Source organism: Mauremys mutica, chromosome 13, assembly GCF_020497125.1.
Source record: "Mauremys mutica isolate MM-2020 ecotype Southern chromosome 13, ASM2049712v1, whole genome shotgun sequence".
NCBI classification, from domain to species: domain Eukaryota; kingdom Metazoa; phylum Chordata; order Testudines; family Geoemydidae; genus Mauremys; species Mauremys mutica.
The window spans coordinates 31,479,618-31,496,049 of NC_059084.1; the positions used below are offsets into that span (position 1 = coordinate 31,479,618).

The 16,432-nt window shown below is 41.4% G+C and overlaps 1 protein-coding gene across 5 annotated transcripts in view; it reads right to left on the reverse strand.

The window, feature by feature from the left end:
• Positions 1–727: 727 nt before the first annotated feature.
• PHF20 (PHD finger protein 20) overlaps positions 728–16,432 on the reverse strand; it is a 193,130-nt gene continuing 177,425 nt past the window's right edge. For 4 of the 5 annotated variants that reach the window (XM_044985270.1, XM_044985267.1, XM_044985269.1 and 1 more), the window contains 2 exons: positions 7,924–8,107; positions 728–3,541 (listed from right to left, as the gene is read on the reverse strand). In XM_044985270.1, the coding sequence (XP_044841205.1) occupies positions 3,399–3,541; positions 7,924–8,107 (327 nt within the window). In that variant the 3' untranslated portion in view covers positions 728–3,398. Of the gene's footprint in view, positions 3,542–7,923; positions 8,108–8,976; positions 9,202–16,432 lie in introns of those variants that run through there. The other variant, XR_006573150.1, reaches the window with a different exon arrangement.

The following is a 16,432-nucleotide window of genomic DNA, read 5'->3' on the forward strand; positions in this document are numbered from 1 at the left end:
AACAGGTTTTAATGGTTACTAGCCAATGAGAATTGACCTCTTTTTAGGTAAACAGAAAGTACAAATGGAAAACAAGATTAAAATTGGTTATTTAAACCAAGGTTTCCTGCATAGTGATTTAAATCATGATTAAAACTGGCGATTTAAATCATTTTGTTTTAAATCAATCCACCCTGATCAGTTGAGGCTCAAGTACAGTGTTCCATGTTTCTCCTGCTGCATTCTTTACAATGGCAGACATATTTGTAATGCTATGAACTCATGCAGGAGAAACGTCAAATCTTGCATTCAGGCTTTGATTAGTAAGTGATGAAGGAACTGCTTTATAAATATTTGGTTTAATATTATACAGGGCTTTTTTTTTAAGCCTACATATGTATCCTATTAATTTTGGTGGGGTTTTAAATTAAAACAAATATATTATAAAATATTCCACTTTAAGCAGAGAAAAGGTCAGTTAGTTTATTGGGAATTCTTATACATGACATTTTTGAGGAACTGATCAATCTAGTGAGTACTGGGTCAGTATTATTCCTGCTGAACTACAGTATCTAACTTAGAAGAGCTCTATGTAAGCTTCAGAGCTTGTGTCTCTCACTAACAGAAATGGGTCCAATAAAAGATATTAACTCACCAATCTCATCTCTCTAAAGTCCAAAAATGACCTTTTTAATGTATAACTAGTTTGAATAATCATTAAACTGAAACAGAAATACTTTACTAAGACTTAACCAACAAAAACCTATTTATTTATTCCAAACACCAAGATACAGACGTTTTCAAGTTTTGCAAATATTGCTCCAAAGCAAAATTCTATATACAACGCCCTCAGTTCTAATAGTGCATAAACAAAGACATATATACTTATGTATCCACAGTGCAATGTTTGCTCATTTTATCAAGGCTCCATGTTGCGTTCACTTACCAGTGATTTAAAGAAACAACAAAAAGTGATTTGCCAGACCAAAATAGTGTTGGTCAAGAATAAGGAGAGCTACAAATGTGGAAACTTAAAAATAGGGGCAAAACAATTCAGGCAGGGCACGATACAGAACTTTTCCTGAATGTGAAAAGCACTAACCTATTTCAAATAAATATTTTCAGTCATCCAGATCTGCTTCATCAGCAAGGGGTTCCCTATTGTATAATCATTCTGCTAAAGGAAAACAAAACCTTCAGTATTGCTATTCACCAAGTGGAATTTTCTTTGCCATGAGCAAAAATAAACTGGCAAAGCAAACTTGAAATGAACGCTCCAAAACCAGTTACTTGCAAAGGGAAAATTTCCATTTCTGAAGAGAAAAACTTGGGAATTAACCACTCCATTGCCTTAAACAAGTTGATTTGTTAATGTAGTTGTATTTAATTATTTTCCAGTCTGAGTGCTCATTATACAGATTTCAAACAGGGAATAATTTACTGGTAAAACAGTAATCTGATAAAAACTTCACAGCTGTTTAAAACCCCTGTTTGGATAGCCTTCTTGTCATTTGGTTACTGCTGTCTGTTATAGAGCTACAGAGCGTGTTACTCATAACTCTGATGTCATTAAGAGGAATGACACGGTTTAAGCATTTGTTTTTACCTTTAGAAAGCAAAGTGGCATTTAAGATAATGTAAGCTTTATTCCAACTGTGTTACAGCAAAATAAGTTTATTTTCCTGCTGTACATATGTCAAATTCATTATATATCAGCTAGTGCCATAAAATGGTGTGACATAAATTATTCCCTGAAATGAGTCTTGGCATAAAAGCCTTAACTACTACCTTGAGTAGCCTAGTTATTCCATTTTCTGAAGGAACTAAACTGATCAAAATATTAATTGTAGATATTGTTATTCCTATGATAGTGGATATTTCAAGTTTACATAGTAAATCATTATTCTTTGCAGCATATAAACTTTACAGATTCATATATCCATAATTAACAATTTGTACACTTCTGGGACTTTCAATTACAACTGTGCTTTAATTTTAACCCTTTGGTGGTACCATCACAAATAGAACTGTAAGAGAGATCAAAATAACAGAAAAATTCTGCTTTTTCAGGACACTCTCTCAATGCAGAAACAATTTACCCTTTTCCACAGTGAAGTTACACTCAGCAATATTTGGGAAGAAAAAAAAATCACAACCCATTATTTATGGAGATATGAGCTGCACGTAAAAGGCTTGTAACATATCAAATACAATACATCAACGTTTCAAAAGGTACTATATATAATGTATCTTCAACTTAAGCAGCATTTTCATCTTGATCTCACAAAATAATACAAACCAGAAAATTAAAACAAAGTATAAAAAGAGACTGAGAACATATACTATTTAACATAATACCTCACTGTGAGGACAGTACCTCATGCATAGCTTTTGAGGCTTTATTTAAACAAACATAAAATAAGCTGATTCCCAAAACCACATATTCATAATAAGTCTTTACAATGAGCATGTTTAGAGTATTGAAAAAAAGTCTACATTTCAAAATATAACCGGAATGGCAAACAACAAATGGATAGAAAACTACACACCTTAAGTTTGGAACTTCTGGTACATCTCTCATCTTTTAGACATATCACTGTGTACTGTCACAAAGGTGAACCAGTAGCACTAGTTCAAGGAGGCACAGTATGGCCAAATTTAAAAGTTCAAGAATGCACAAGAAGCACAATGTAAATGGATTTCCCCAGTACCGTAGAGTCATGTGATAGTGACATGATAAATATGGGAAACAATCATTTACTATGAAACTAAGTGAAACCCAACTGTGCCCTTCTGCTATCTCTATTTAAATTAACAAGAGTGGGGTTTTAGACCAGCATTACTTGCAAACCTCCATGTAAGAGTTAACAATTAAAGATGGACATTCATATTTGCTATGCTTGAAAATTGTTATAACGTCACCTATTGATTAAATACTGTACTGTGCATAAACCAGTAGGAATAAAGCATGACCTGACCTGGTATACAACTCATTTAAATAAACTCTGTAGAACATAATTTACAACCTTCGTCAACTAAACATTTTTGGCTCTTAGAACTGTTTTATCTTCAGTGGCACAATTTTAAGTCAGTTTAATTATGCAAAAAGTATATTTCATTCAACAACTTGTCGTAAGGAATGAAAATCTAAGAGTATAATTTGTCAGCCTGCTCCTACCCTTGAATACAAGAGTAAAATCCCCTTCCATATTGTTAAAATTGCCTAGTAAACCCCCAAAAGATCAAAAGATAAGGATAAACGTGTTACTGCTTTCAGAACAGTCATATTTCTTCAAAAATCCCTGAAGTCAGTCTGCATCACATGCAATCAGCATGCTAATTTCATTTAAATATATAGAGCTGTTTGTGTCAAACACTCCGCGTTCATATTCAACAGCAATTTCAAGAGCTCTCTAGTCTCATGTTGAGCAGCAAAGAGCAATTTGTTGCACCTTGCTTAGGTCCGTAATAAGTTGTTTTATACAATGTTTGAGTTGTGGAAGTCTAGCTAGTGGTTCTGGTGGCTCCAGCTCTCCTGTGTAATCCAACCAACTCTCTAAAACTGAAAAAGAAATAGAAAAAGTTAATACTATTCACTATTGTGATTAGCTGGCAAATATATACATATATATTTCCAAAGCCATAAAACTAAGAGTTCTTGAAATAAATATATTTTGAAAGAAACTACAGTAATTTTAACATATACAATATTTTAGAAATCAGAGAAAACAAAACTTTCCAAATAGTGTTTGGTAATTTACAGAGTTACCATGTGCTTAAATCAATGTGTTCATCTCTGTAAGGCAAAAAATCTCTCTGCAAGGCAAGTTGAAGTATGGATTGGATAAACGGACTATAAGGGGGACAGAAAGCTGGCTAGATCGTTGGGCTCAGTGGGTAGTGATCAATGGCTCAATGCCAATTTGACAACCAGTATCAAGCAGAGTGTCCCAGGGGTCGGTCCTGGGGCTGGTTTTCTTCAACATCTTCATTAATGATCTGGATGATGGGATGGATTGCACCCTCTGCAAGTTTGCAGATGACACTAAACTGGGGGGAGAGGTAGATACGCTGGAGGGCAGAGATAGGGTCCAGAGTGACCTAGACAAATTGGAGGATTGGGCCAAAAGAAATCTGATGAAGTTCAACAAGGACAAGTACAGAGTCCTGCACTTAGGATGGAAGAATCCCATGCACTGCTACAGGCTCGAGACCGATTGGCTAAGCGTCAGTTCTGCAGAAAAGGACCTGGGAATTACAGTGGAAGAGAAGCTGGATATGAGTCAACAGTGTGCCCTTGTTGCCAAAAAGGCTAACGGCATATTGGGCTGCATTAGTAGGAGCATTGCCAGCAGATCGCGGGAAGTGATTATTCTCCTCTATTTGGCACTGGTGAAGTACCGTGTCCTGTTTTGGGCCCCCCGCTGCAGAAAGGATGTGGACAAATTGGAGATAGTCCAGCGGTGGGCAACAAAAATGATTAGGGGGCTGGGGCACATGGTTTATGAAGTGAGGCTGAGGGAACTGGGCTTATTTAGTCTGCTAAAGAGAAGAGTGAGGGGGGATTTGATAGCAGCCTTCAACTACCTGAAGGGCAGTTCCAAAGAGGATGGAGCTAGGCTGTTCTCAGTGGTGGCGGATGACAGAACAAGGAACAATGGTCTCAAGTTGCAGTGGGGGAGGTCTAGGTTGGATATTAGGAAAAACTATTTCACTAGGAGGGTGGTGAAACACTGGAATGGGTTACCTAGGGAGGTGGTGGAATCTCCTTCCTTAGAGGTTTTTAAGGTCAGGCTTGACAAAGCCCTGGCTGGGATGATTTAATTGGGGTTGGTCCTACTTTGAGCAGGGAGTTGGACTCAATGACCTCCTGAGGTCTCTTCCAACCCTAATCTTCTATGATTCTAAACCACAGATGGCCAGGCATGGGGAAGCAATCCTAGACTAGTGGTAAAAGTGACATCTTACCACTCTACTGAGCTAGAAATGACGGCTTTCTAGGGAGATTCACAGCTTTCTGGTGGGACATGCTGCACTTGCTTTTAATCCTTGTAGAACCCACAATATCAGACTTCAATATCACACTATTTTTATGTATAAAAAAGCCATTTTGGATTTTTCTGGAGATGTTTTACATTAGTTTTATTTTCTGTCCCCTTCCAGATTCAAAATAATTAAGGTTTTGGCTGTACAGGATAAAGGATACAAAAAATGTCCCAATAAGATTTTTAAAAACTTTCTGAAGGTTTTCCAAAATAGTTTTTCTGTAAAATATGTTGCAGACCCATAATACAGAACAGTGAGATGAGGTATATCGTTTTAATCAGCATAGGTTTGAACCAACCTAAACTCATACTGATTAAACGTTTATAACATTTATGTCTGTACAGAATTATACAATTTTATACAAATACTGTATGTGTGTCAAGCACTGAGCATACACACCAGCTCTGCGCATTCCTAAGCCTGGACTGCTGACGTAAATAAATCAATAAGTAAGGCCTTGATCCTGCAAATGATTAAGCAGGTAACATAACTTTACTCATACGAACACTCTCTGACTTCAGTGGGATTCCTGATGTTCTTAAAGTTACACATGAGCGTAAATGTTTCCAGCATCGGAGGCTAAAATTGTATATTTATTTAAAACTTATTTAAATGACAGTCTTTGAAGATCCATTTTTAAAATGAATTTTAGCTCACACTAGTTAACAAATTTAATTTGTAGAAATAGAAATTTCATTCTGTACTCAAAGAATACACCTTGGGAAGGATACAGTGTACAGAGTCTCATCTTATGCTGGGTTTACGTTCTGCTGTCAGCGCGTAAAACGAAAATTGTGTATAGTCAAAATTACATTGAGTATATATAGGTACAGTATTTAAATTGTTATTTTTCTCTTTTTTTTTTGCTGACCGTGCAAAACTGAATTTGCGCATGATAAATGCGTGTAAGATGAGACTCACCTGTATTGTTCATGAACAACAAACAGGGTGAATCTCTGCTTTATGTGCAAGCCTTAACAATGGATTCACAACCAGCTCCTGCCCCTTTTAAATGTTTCTATTGTACTGAATATTTTCCCCAAAACTAAAGCGAGAATAAAAATGATGAAAATACAAAGTAAAGAAATAGAAAGGGAGGGACAGGAAAGGAAAGAAAGGGACCACTCAGGAAAAAGATCTTGGAGTCATTGTGGATAGTTCTCTGACAACATCCGCTGAATGTGCAGCTAACAGAATGCTAGCAACCATTAGGAAAAAGATAGAAAAGACGACAGAAATGATCATAATGCCACTATATAAATCCACACCTCGAATACTGTGTGCAGATCTGATCACCCCATCTCAAAAAATATATATTAGAATTGGAAAAGGTACAGAGAAGGGCAACAAAAATGACTAGGGGTAAGGAAGAGCTTCTGTATAAGGAGAGATTTAAAAGACTGGGACTATTCAACTTGGAAAAGAGATGACTAAGAGGGGATATGATAGAGGTCTATAAAATTGTGATTGGGGTGGAGAAAGTGAATAAGGAAGTGTTATTTACTCATTCACATAACACAAGAAGCAGGGGCACCCAATGAAATTAATAAGCAGCATGTTTAAAACAAACAAAAGGAAGTACTGCTTCACACAATCAACCTGTGGAACTTGTTGCCAGGAGATGTTCTGAAGGCCACAACTATAACAGGATTTAAAAAAGAATGAGCTAATTTCATGGAGAATAGGTCCATCAATGGCTAGTAACCAAGATGGTCAGGGATGCGACCCCATGCTCTGAGTGTCCCTAGCTTCCGTTCGCTAGAAGTGGATGACAAGGGATGTCTCACTTGATTGCCTATTCTGTTCATTCCTTCTAAAGAACCCGGTATTGGCCACTGTGGGAAAGCAGGATACAGGACTAGATGGACCACTGGTCTGACCCAGTATGACAGTACTTAGGACAGGGAGGGGAAAGGAGAACATCTTGGTTCCATCCACTAGGAATTAATCAAAGATTTCTAAAAAGTCAGACCAAATCTTTCCAAGCTTGTCTGAAATCCTCTTCTCTTAAGTGTCACCAGCACTTCCCTAACAAAAATTAGCACAATATACATTAAGCCAAGCTGCCACACATGCATCAGGAAGACAATTTATGTGACTCTGTTGAAGTTTAGTATTATTTTATACATGTGGAAACTATATACTTACCTTCCCTTGGAAAGTGCTTTAAAATCCTTTTATAAGAAAGTACAACAGCTGAGTATTGGTCAGGGGCGGCTCTAGGGATTTTGCCGCCCCAAGCACAGCAGGCGGGCTGCCTCCGGCAGTTTGCCTGCAGAAGGTCCGCTGGTCCTCCGATGCCGCGGGACCAGTGGACCCACCGCAGGCACGCCTGCGGGAGGTCCATCGAAGCCGCAGGACCAGTGGACCCTCCACAGGCAAGCCGCCGGAGGCAGCCTGCCTGCCGCCCTCGCGGCGCTGGCAGAGCGCCCCCCACAGCTTGCCGCCCCAAGCACGTGCTTGGCATGCTGGGGCCTGGAGCCGCGCCTGGTATTGGTATTATTAAATTCTCAACACGTTACACAAACAGTTCAATCTGAATGTTTATTTGAATACCTATTTATATATGTGTGTGTGTGTACACACACACACACACACACACACACTTCTAAAAATGAGTCAACTGCAAATGTTTTCTACAAGAAAGTAAGTTTTCATCACATTCCAAAATTGGATCCATGTTCCAGTGACTGTATCAAAACCAAATTTACTCCTAAAACCACAACTTTCAATTATTACAGATGGCTATTTGATAAAAACGATGCTGGTATCTTTGTAGATCTGCAGAAATAGGATACAGATCTCAAGACAATGCATTTAGGAGAGAAACAGCATAATCTGAATGGGACAAAAATGTACATGATCTTTAATCTGTGAAAGAAAATACATTTAATTTACCATCCAGTTCTTTCTCAATAAAATCCATCCTGTGTGTAACTTCATCTTGTAGAGATTCAACGTGGGCTAGAAGGTTAAGTTGCCACTGCAGCTGAGCGTTCACAACTCCTTCCTTGTCTTTTTCCAGCAGTTTCATTTCAATAGTTTCCTCTGAAGGGATTTTCTTAGATACACATTCTCTTACCTGACAAAGGTACATAAGTTAGTATTTATCCTAGTGAAATGGAAATACTTCAGCCAGCCAATCGGGCTGCATGGATCTCTAAAGTTACTGAAGCTAATGGTACAGTTTCCCCCAAGATATCCAGTTCCCTACATTTTTTTTTTTGCTGTGTTTATGATTTGCAGAATTATTGTATTATTTCTCAATAACTAGTCTGAGAATCCTTGTTGGCTAACAGCCCTTGTTAGCCCATCAAAATGCATGAATATGAAACATGAAGATTAAAAAGTCTCTATACTCCAGTTGTCCACTAATAAGAATTTTAAAACCCTTTACCAGCAACAAAGATGCTGCCTTAGCGTCACACTCTTGGATGAGGCACAAAAACACCAACATTTAAAACAAAAAACAAAATACTCAAAAGCAAAAGAATGAGAGTCTGACACCGCAGAAACAGAGACAGTTTAAAAAGAAGATTTGTTTCTGGATTTCCTGTCTGGGACTGAGCTCTTCCATAGTCAATATTTTGGTTGCACTACCCTTCTGGCCAGTAATGGACGCAGTTTAGACTAATTCACAAAGTTCCAGGGTTAGAAACACCCTTTCCTTCTCCTCTTGCCCCCAGATTACCATTTTCAAAAACTGTATGGAAAACACTAAATCTTTATTAGCAGATTAAATGTAATCTAATAGTAACACCTAATTAGATTGTGTTTAATGTGCATATGGTCCCCGGAGAAAGCCAATTGTTCAGATATGGAAAGCACTTATCTCACAGAGCAGCTCAATCCCAGCAAGGAAATCTGGTAATAAGCTTTCCATTCTGGATCCTGAGCGCTTCCCCAGTCTGAGATGTTTAGGCCATAGCAAGCAGTAAAGTGGTTACTCACCTTGTGCTGTAACTGCAGTTCTTTGAAATGTGTCCCCCTATGGGTGCTCCACTTCAGGTGCACATGAACCTCTTGAGCCCTTGATTGGAGATTTTCCATTAGCAGTGTCCATTCAACCTGCGATGCATCCTCTACCTCCTTGTGCCACACACCAAGACTATCCAGAGATGTGCAGGTCAATGCTCCTCAGTTTCTTATCCACCCAAATGTTCCATATAGAATAGTCTAAAGCAGGAGGGAAGGAGGGCGGGTAGTTGAACATCCATAGGGGGACATGTTGAAGAACTGCAACTACTGCACAAGGTGAGTAACCTCTTCTTCTCTGAGTAGTGTCCCTAAGGGTGCTCCACTTCAGGTGACTCCCAAGCAGTAACTCCAAAGGGGGATACAGGAGGTTTGGGACTGAGTCCAGTACTGAAGAAAGTAGTGCATTTACAAACCGCTGCATAGGATCAGAAGGCATGGATCAAGGCATAATGATTAGAAAACGTATGTACTTCAATGCTCTTCAAAAAAATCAAGATATGATAGTATGTTTCCTGCAGAGACTTGCGAGGTTTTGGAAAAAACTGGTGGATGAATGGATTGGTTAAGATGAAACACTGATAGTATCTTAGGTAAGAATTTAGGGTTTGGGCACAGAGACTTCGTCCTTTCAGAATACTGGAGGGAGGGGGAGGGGGAGGTCTGCCATCAAGGCTTCATTCTCTCTAATCCTATAGGCTGATGAGATAAAAAGGCAGTCTTCATAGATAAGGAGAGCAGAGAACTGTTTGCCATTGTTTCAGATCAGAGTCTCATGAAGTATTTAATTACCATGTTAAGGTCCCAAATTGGAGTAGGGTAGAGATTCCCTAAACCCATTATCAACCTAGACTAGCGGTGCACAAATTGGGGGGCATGCCAGAGGTTCTTTAATGGGCACAAAGAAACTGGGATCCTGCAGGTCCAACAGGACCTGCTACCATAATAGCAGGAGCAGGATAAAAATAGAGTGGGTATTGCGGGGCAGGACAGAAGTCGGATTAAAAAAAAAAATAGTTCTCCTATGCAGCAAACATGAATACCTCAGCCAGCAGCTGCTGCTCTCCAGCTGTCCAGCTCTGAGGTCAGCACCACCGCCAACAGCAGTGCAAAGTGAGGGCATTGCCACCCTTACTTCTGCACTGTTGCTGGTGGTGGTGCTGCCTTCAGAGCTGGGTGGCTAGAGAGCAGCAGGTGCTGGCCAGGGCATTCATGTTGCTTGCGCTGCAGGAAAACTATTTTTTAAAATCCTGCTCCCATCCCACCCACTCCCGCATTATTTGTTGAATTTTTATCCCGCTCCAGCTATTATGGCAGCAGGATCTCAGGGTACAGCCCTTGCAAAAAAACCAAAACAGCTTCAGATTACAAGTAATGGACAAATTCTGTGAATGATAAATGGGGGGGGGGGGGAGGGAAAGCAGACTGAAAAGTTTGTGAACTACTGACCTAGACAACACAGGGTCAGGAAATACGGAGAATCCCGCTACTGGAGGATGAAAGGCTGATATTGCAGCCAAATGGATCTTAATTGAACTGATAACCCCGATTTCTTTAGATTAACAGTTATCCAGGGCGACAGAGCAGCACAGATTCAGACACAAAAAAGTGGTGACAACAGCAAAGGAAGAATCTCTTGCACTTCTGCAGGTAAGTAATATGGGTTGACTCCTGATGTTCAGTAACACCTGTTGCACTTCTGCAGCGCAGGAAGATTCTAACCCCACAAACCATCAAGGAACCATCCCCGAAGGTGGAGAACCCTAGGCTAGTATGAAGCACATGACCCACAGCCTGGGAGAGGAAATGAGGAATGGTCAGAAGTTTGAACAACAGTTGGACGCATCGGCGAAGCAGGTCAGGATACCAAGCTTGTCTCAGCCAGATCAATATTATAAGGATAACTCTGTCTTTGTCCTTTCTGATCTTGTTCATCACCCTAAATAGTAGTGGTGTTTTAGAAAATGAAAAAAGCAGACCCCGCTGCCAAGATAGAAGAAAGGCCCAGACCCCTTCTTGAGCAGAATGGAGGACACTTCTTGTTCCTGAAGGTGGTAAAGAGATCCACTTCTGGTAGTTTCCACCTTTGGAATAAAGTGTGGAGTATTTGAGAGTCTAGCTCCCATTTGTAGTCCTGGGATAACTGTCTGCTGAGAATACCAGCTATAGTTCTGAATACATGGGAGATAACTGAAATTTGGATCGGATGGACTATACACCAATTGCATAGTTTCATAGCTTTGGCGCACAGAGAGGGGGATCTTGTCCCTCAAGGCTTGTTGATATAGAACATGCAGAATAGGTTGTCCGTCAGGACTCTGATTTGCCACGATGAGGGGCAGGAAATGAAAGCAGGGATTTCTGACCACCCTGAGTTCCAACAGATTGATGTGGAGACAGTTTTCCTGATTTGTCCATCTACCTTGAGGGCACTGAGGTGAGCTCTCCATCCCAATAATGACACAGCTGTTGTCATAGTTATTCAGGGAGCTGACAGAAAGGAACGCCTGCACAGACACTGAGGGTCTAGAGAAGAACCATCACATGCCTGTCCAAAGCATCTCTGGCTAGAGAAAAGGTCATTTTATGCCAACCCTGGTAGTAGCAGAGGTGTATCCTTGGGTGATTGGTCATGAAGGTGCAAGCTGTCATGTGATCCAGGAGCCGTAGACAGTTCCTTATTGTAGTCTAAGCTCCCCTGAACTGTCCCTACCAGCGCTGACAAAGTTACAAGTCTGTCTGTGGGAAGGTAGGCCATGGCTGTCAATGAATCCAAGTATGCCTCTGTAAACTGTATCTTTTCTACAGGAGTTAATGTGGATTTTTTTTACATTCAGCTGGCGACCCAGTTCCTGGAAAAGAGCAACTGCTGTCTGGTTGAAAGACAGCACTGCTTCATAGGAACAGCCTGCCTTTGAGTAGCCAGATGTTGAGGTATGGGAAGATTAGGATCGCTTCTTGATGGAGGTAAGCAGCCACTATTTCCAGCACCTCTGAGAACAAGCTTAGGGCCTAAGAGAAGTACTTGGAATTGGAAATGATCCTGGCCTACAGTGATGCGTAGGTATTTCCTATGCAATGGATTTATTGTTATTTGGAAATAGGCATCTTCTGGTTGAGAACCAAAAATCAAAACCCTTCCTTCAGTGAAGGAATTATATTTGCCAGAGTCACTATCCTGAATTTTTAAGTCTTTACAAACTTGTTTAGAAGTCTTAGATCCAAGATTGGTTTCCACACTATCTTTTTTTTGCTACAAGGAAATACTTCAAGTAAAACTCCTTGCCTTTGTGAAGTGGTGGGACTGCCTATATTGCTCTTAATTGAAGGAGAGAGTTCACTTATCTCAATAATAGCTTGGGAGAGGAGACCCTGAAGAGGAAAGAGGGATGGAAGGGGGAAGGGATGTAAAATGGATGATATAAACCGATATTATGACATCTATGACCCGGCTGTCTGTAGTGATTCACCTCCAAGCATGTTGGAAATGAGGAAGGTGATCTCCAAAGAGGGGGAGGAGGGGAAACAGATGTACCTGTAAAACAAGAGGTATGGGAGGATTTGAACCCTCGACTGACCTGTCAAAATTTTGAAGATAATGGGGTGCTCATAGAGGGCACGTAAGCAGCATTCTCTCTCTAGAATTTGTCTTTTCCTGGGAGGTTCAGTGGGACTTAGGAATCCCACGAAATGAGCAGGATGAGATCTCTGGGAAGTATGTCACCTACCAAATCTTATTTGTAGAGTATCTATGCCCTGAGATCATAAAGTAGCTCTAGAGTCTTTTAGTATGTGGAAGGACTCATCTGTGGTCTCCAAGATTAGCTTACAATCACTGAAGGGATGTTTCTCAACAGTGTTCTGGCCTTCTCTCAGAAACCCAGAGTTTGGATCCATGACGCCCTGCACATAAATACTGCCACGGAGATGGGCCTGGCAGTGGTGTCTGGAACATCCAAGGATGCTTGAAGAGAGGTTCTGACCAATAATTGGCCCTCTGAAATGATGGCCTGGAACTGTTTCCTATGTTCCTGTGGCAGATGTTCAATAAAGGCTGTAAATCTATTACAGTTTGTAAAATTATAAATTGTAAAATGTTGGCCATGATTGCCTGATAGTTCTTGTTCCTAAACTGCAGGGTTGCTGACGAATAGTACTTCTGTCCAAAAAGGTCTGGTCTCTTTTGGTCCTTGTCATATAGAATAGACTTGGAGAAGTTCTGCTTACCCTGCTCAAAAAAAAAAAAAAGGGCAGAATACTTAGGGGAAACATAATATTTTTTAATCTGCTCATTGATGGAAGGGTAGCAGGTATTTGCCACACAGTCTTCGCTGGATGCAAGAGTACCTTGTTAATGGGTAATGCCACCCTGGAGGATATTGCTGACTGCAGAATGTCCAGAAGATTGTGCTGTGAGACCCCAGAAGAATTAGAAGTGTCGGCTACCCTCTTTATAAGAGCTTGAAATTGCAGAAATCAGCAGCCATGGAAGGTGGTGGAGGCATAACCACCTTGTCTGTAGACTATGATGAAACAGCTGTTTGAAGGGTGGCATCTTTCTCCACCCTGGCTTCCTGCTCCTCAGATGTCTCCTCCTGTGAGTGGGCTGATTGGTGAGGAGAGGACTGTACGACTCTAGCCTCCTTAGGAGACAGTACCAGTGGTCTGGTGAATTGATGCCGATAAACAGTCCAAAGATCCCAGTATGGCCATTGGTGTGAGGGCACCCATATGGGAGCGGGGGTGGCATAGGGTTGCTTCCACCACCCTCCTTGTTGAGCAAGAGTATCTTCCCTATGACTGTCAAAGAATGGGTTCCTACACAGGTAAGTTGGAGAACCCTGTACAGAAATACGAGAGACTGACTGGAAGTCTCCATCCTACTCAATATCCTCCAATGGAGAAGCACCCACAGAAAATGGTGAGGTACCAGAGGATGATGGTGATCTGGAGATCAAGGTCTCAGTACCAAGAGAAGCTCAGTACTATGAGGAGTGAGGGCGTAGGTACGTTAATCAGACAGGTGCTTATTGTACCTGAATTCTTGTGGTACTAAGTAAGGGATCAGTACCAATGCGGTAACTGAAGAAGGTACTGTCAATTGGGGGTGTAGTAATGCAGGTGCCCATGGTATCTGGTGCCATTTCTTGCTCAGTAGCAAAGGTGCTGAATGCGTAGGCACCAATGGTGGGGCTGTGCCAGATGGTGGCAGCCTCGAGTGTTGATGCTTGCCTTCCTTGTCTCTCAGATTGTACCAAGGCCTGTCAGAGCTGTCTCTCTCCTTTGAGCTCTGGCACTTTCAGTCCTACCAGTATTGGAGGAGTCTCTTGCCTCTATGGTACCAAGTTAAGAGGTCAAGGCTTCCGAGACTGTGGATCTTACCAGGGGATCTGGGCCCTTTAGGAGCTGGCTCCGTGAGATGAGTCTCCACATTCCTCTTTTTGGAAACTTTCCCTGGAGCCTCCAAAGTCTTCCCTTTCGCAGGAGAAGCCTGCACTGAGGTTGAAGGAGTGCTGGATCTGCCTGGAGAAACAGATGTATGGGGGGAGAGATGTGTCTCCTGATCTGATTCAGAAGCTGGTCAAAGGGTCAACAGCTCAGTTTAATCTCTCTATTATTTCTTGCCCTGGATGTGAGGGATGGGCAGAAGCTACACTTCTGGGAGACATGGGACTCCCCCAAGCAACAGACACATAAGAGTGGCTGTCACTAACAGGTATAGCCTCTCAGCAGGAGAGGCAGTGTTTATAACCTGGTGATCCAGGCATGCCCTGCCAGGAAAATAAAAGACTCCCTGAGGGGGAGAGAGAGAAACAAGACAATCCAATCACCACATAGTGATAACTATATAGTTATCACTAACAACTAACTATACTAACTAATCCTAAACAAAACTACTACAGGAAATTGTAAACACAAGACAGCCGAGGTATGACATGCTAAGGCTCCACCTCAGGCCAAGGCAGTTGAGAAGGAACGGAGGGTGGTTTGCCCGCGCATCCTTATATAGCCTTGTTACGTGGCACAAGGAGGTACTAGATGCATGTGTGGGCTGAATGGTCATTGCTACTGGAAAATCTCCGATCAAGGGCTCAAGAGGCACATGCGCACCTGAAGTGGAGCACCCATAGGGACACTACTCAATGAAGGAGGTTTTAGAAGGAAGAGTGGGCTAAATAGGAGAAGAATGCACTCCCTTCCCTTAAATCAGAAATATTTACTTATTTTGGGGACACATCTTGGAGCATTTTCCTGCTAAATAATGCTTCTCCACAGAATGAAGTTCAAGCCTGTAGCATTTTACAAACATGTTGCTGGATGACTAGGTTGCAGTTTTACAGGTTTCCTTTGGGGTAGCTAACACACTTTTTGCCTTGGATGCTTTCATGATACCATCCAGAAAGGCTAGGTATAATGCACTTAAAGTGAACACATGAGCAGGTGAACAGGCAATGCTAACAGGGAAGTTTCTGGGATGTATCTGTAGATCCTAACAACTTGATGAGTTGCATGTTTGGTTTGATTGCGTCTCTGTGAGGGTCATACAGTTGAACTTTTGGGCCTCAGAAAAGGCCCAGTGAGCGGTTGGTTTCCTTGTGTTTCTAACGACCATGTGACTGGGGCTATGTGACCTTTGATCAAGTCAGGTGTTTGAAGTCTGAGTGGTTAATCCCTCCATAATAGCAAGGGGGTGGTACTGACCAATGAAAATAATGGAACTTGGGGGAAAAAAACAAAAAAACCCCACAACAACAACACACACACCACCTGAGCAGGCTAACAGGATTTCTGAAAGAGTTTGCAGCACAGAGAGAAGAAATTTTTTCCCCCTGGTACATTACCAATACTGACCACCAGCAATGGACCAGTTATTGGGACTTAACAAGGGTTGTGTCATATTCTGTTTCCTGCCTGAAGACAGACTTCTTACGCAGGAAGTACAAGTTGATGGCTGTATAAAAGGAAAAGTTTCATGATCTGAAAGGGTAACTGTTGACCTTGAGTGGCATCAGAGAGGTAGAAGAGTTCTTGCATAAACAGATTAAGGCAGCACAGTTAAATGTTCAATTAGAGAATGATATATGGTCTCCCACAGTATTTTTGCCAGCAAGTTAAAGTAGTATGGGCTGGATGAATGGACTATAAGGTGGATAGAAAGCTGGCTAGATCATCGGGCTCAACAGGTAGTTATCAATGGCTTAATGTCTAGTTGCCAGCCGGTATCAAGCAGAGTGCCCCAGGGAGCGGTCCTGAGGCCGGTTTTCTTCAACACCTTCATTAATGATCTGGATGATGGGATGGATTGCACCCCTCAGCAAGTTCGCAGATGACACTAAGCTGGGGGGAGAGGTAGATACGCTGGAGGGTAGGGATAGGGTCCAGAGTGACCTAGACAAACTGGAGGATTGGGCCAAAAGAAATCTGATGAAGT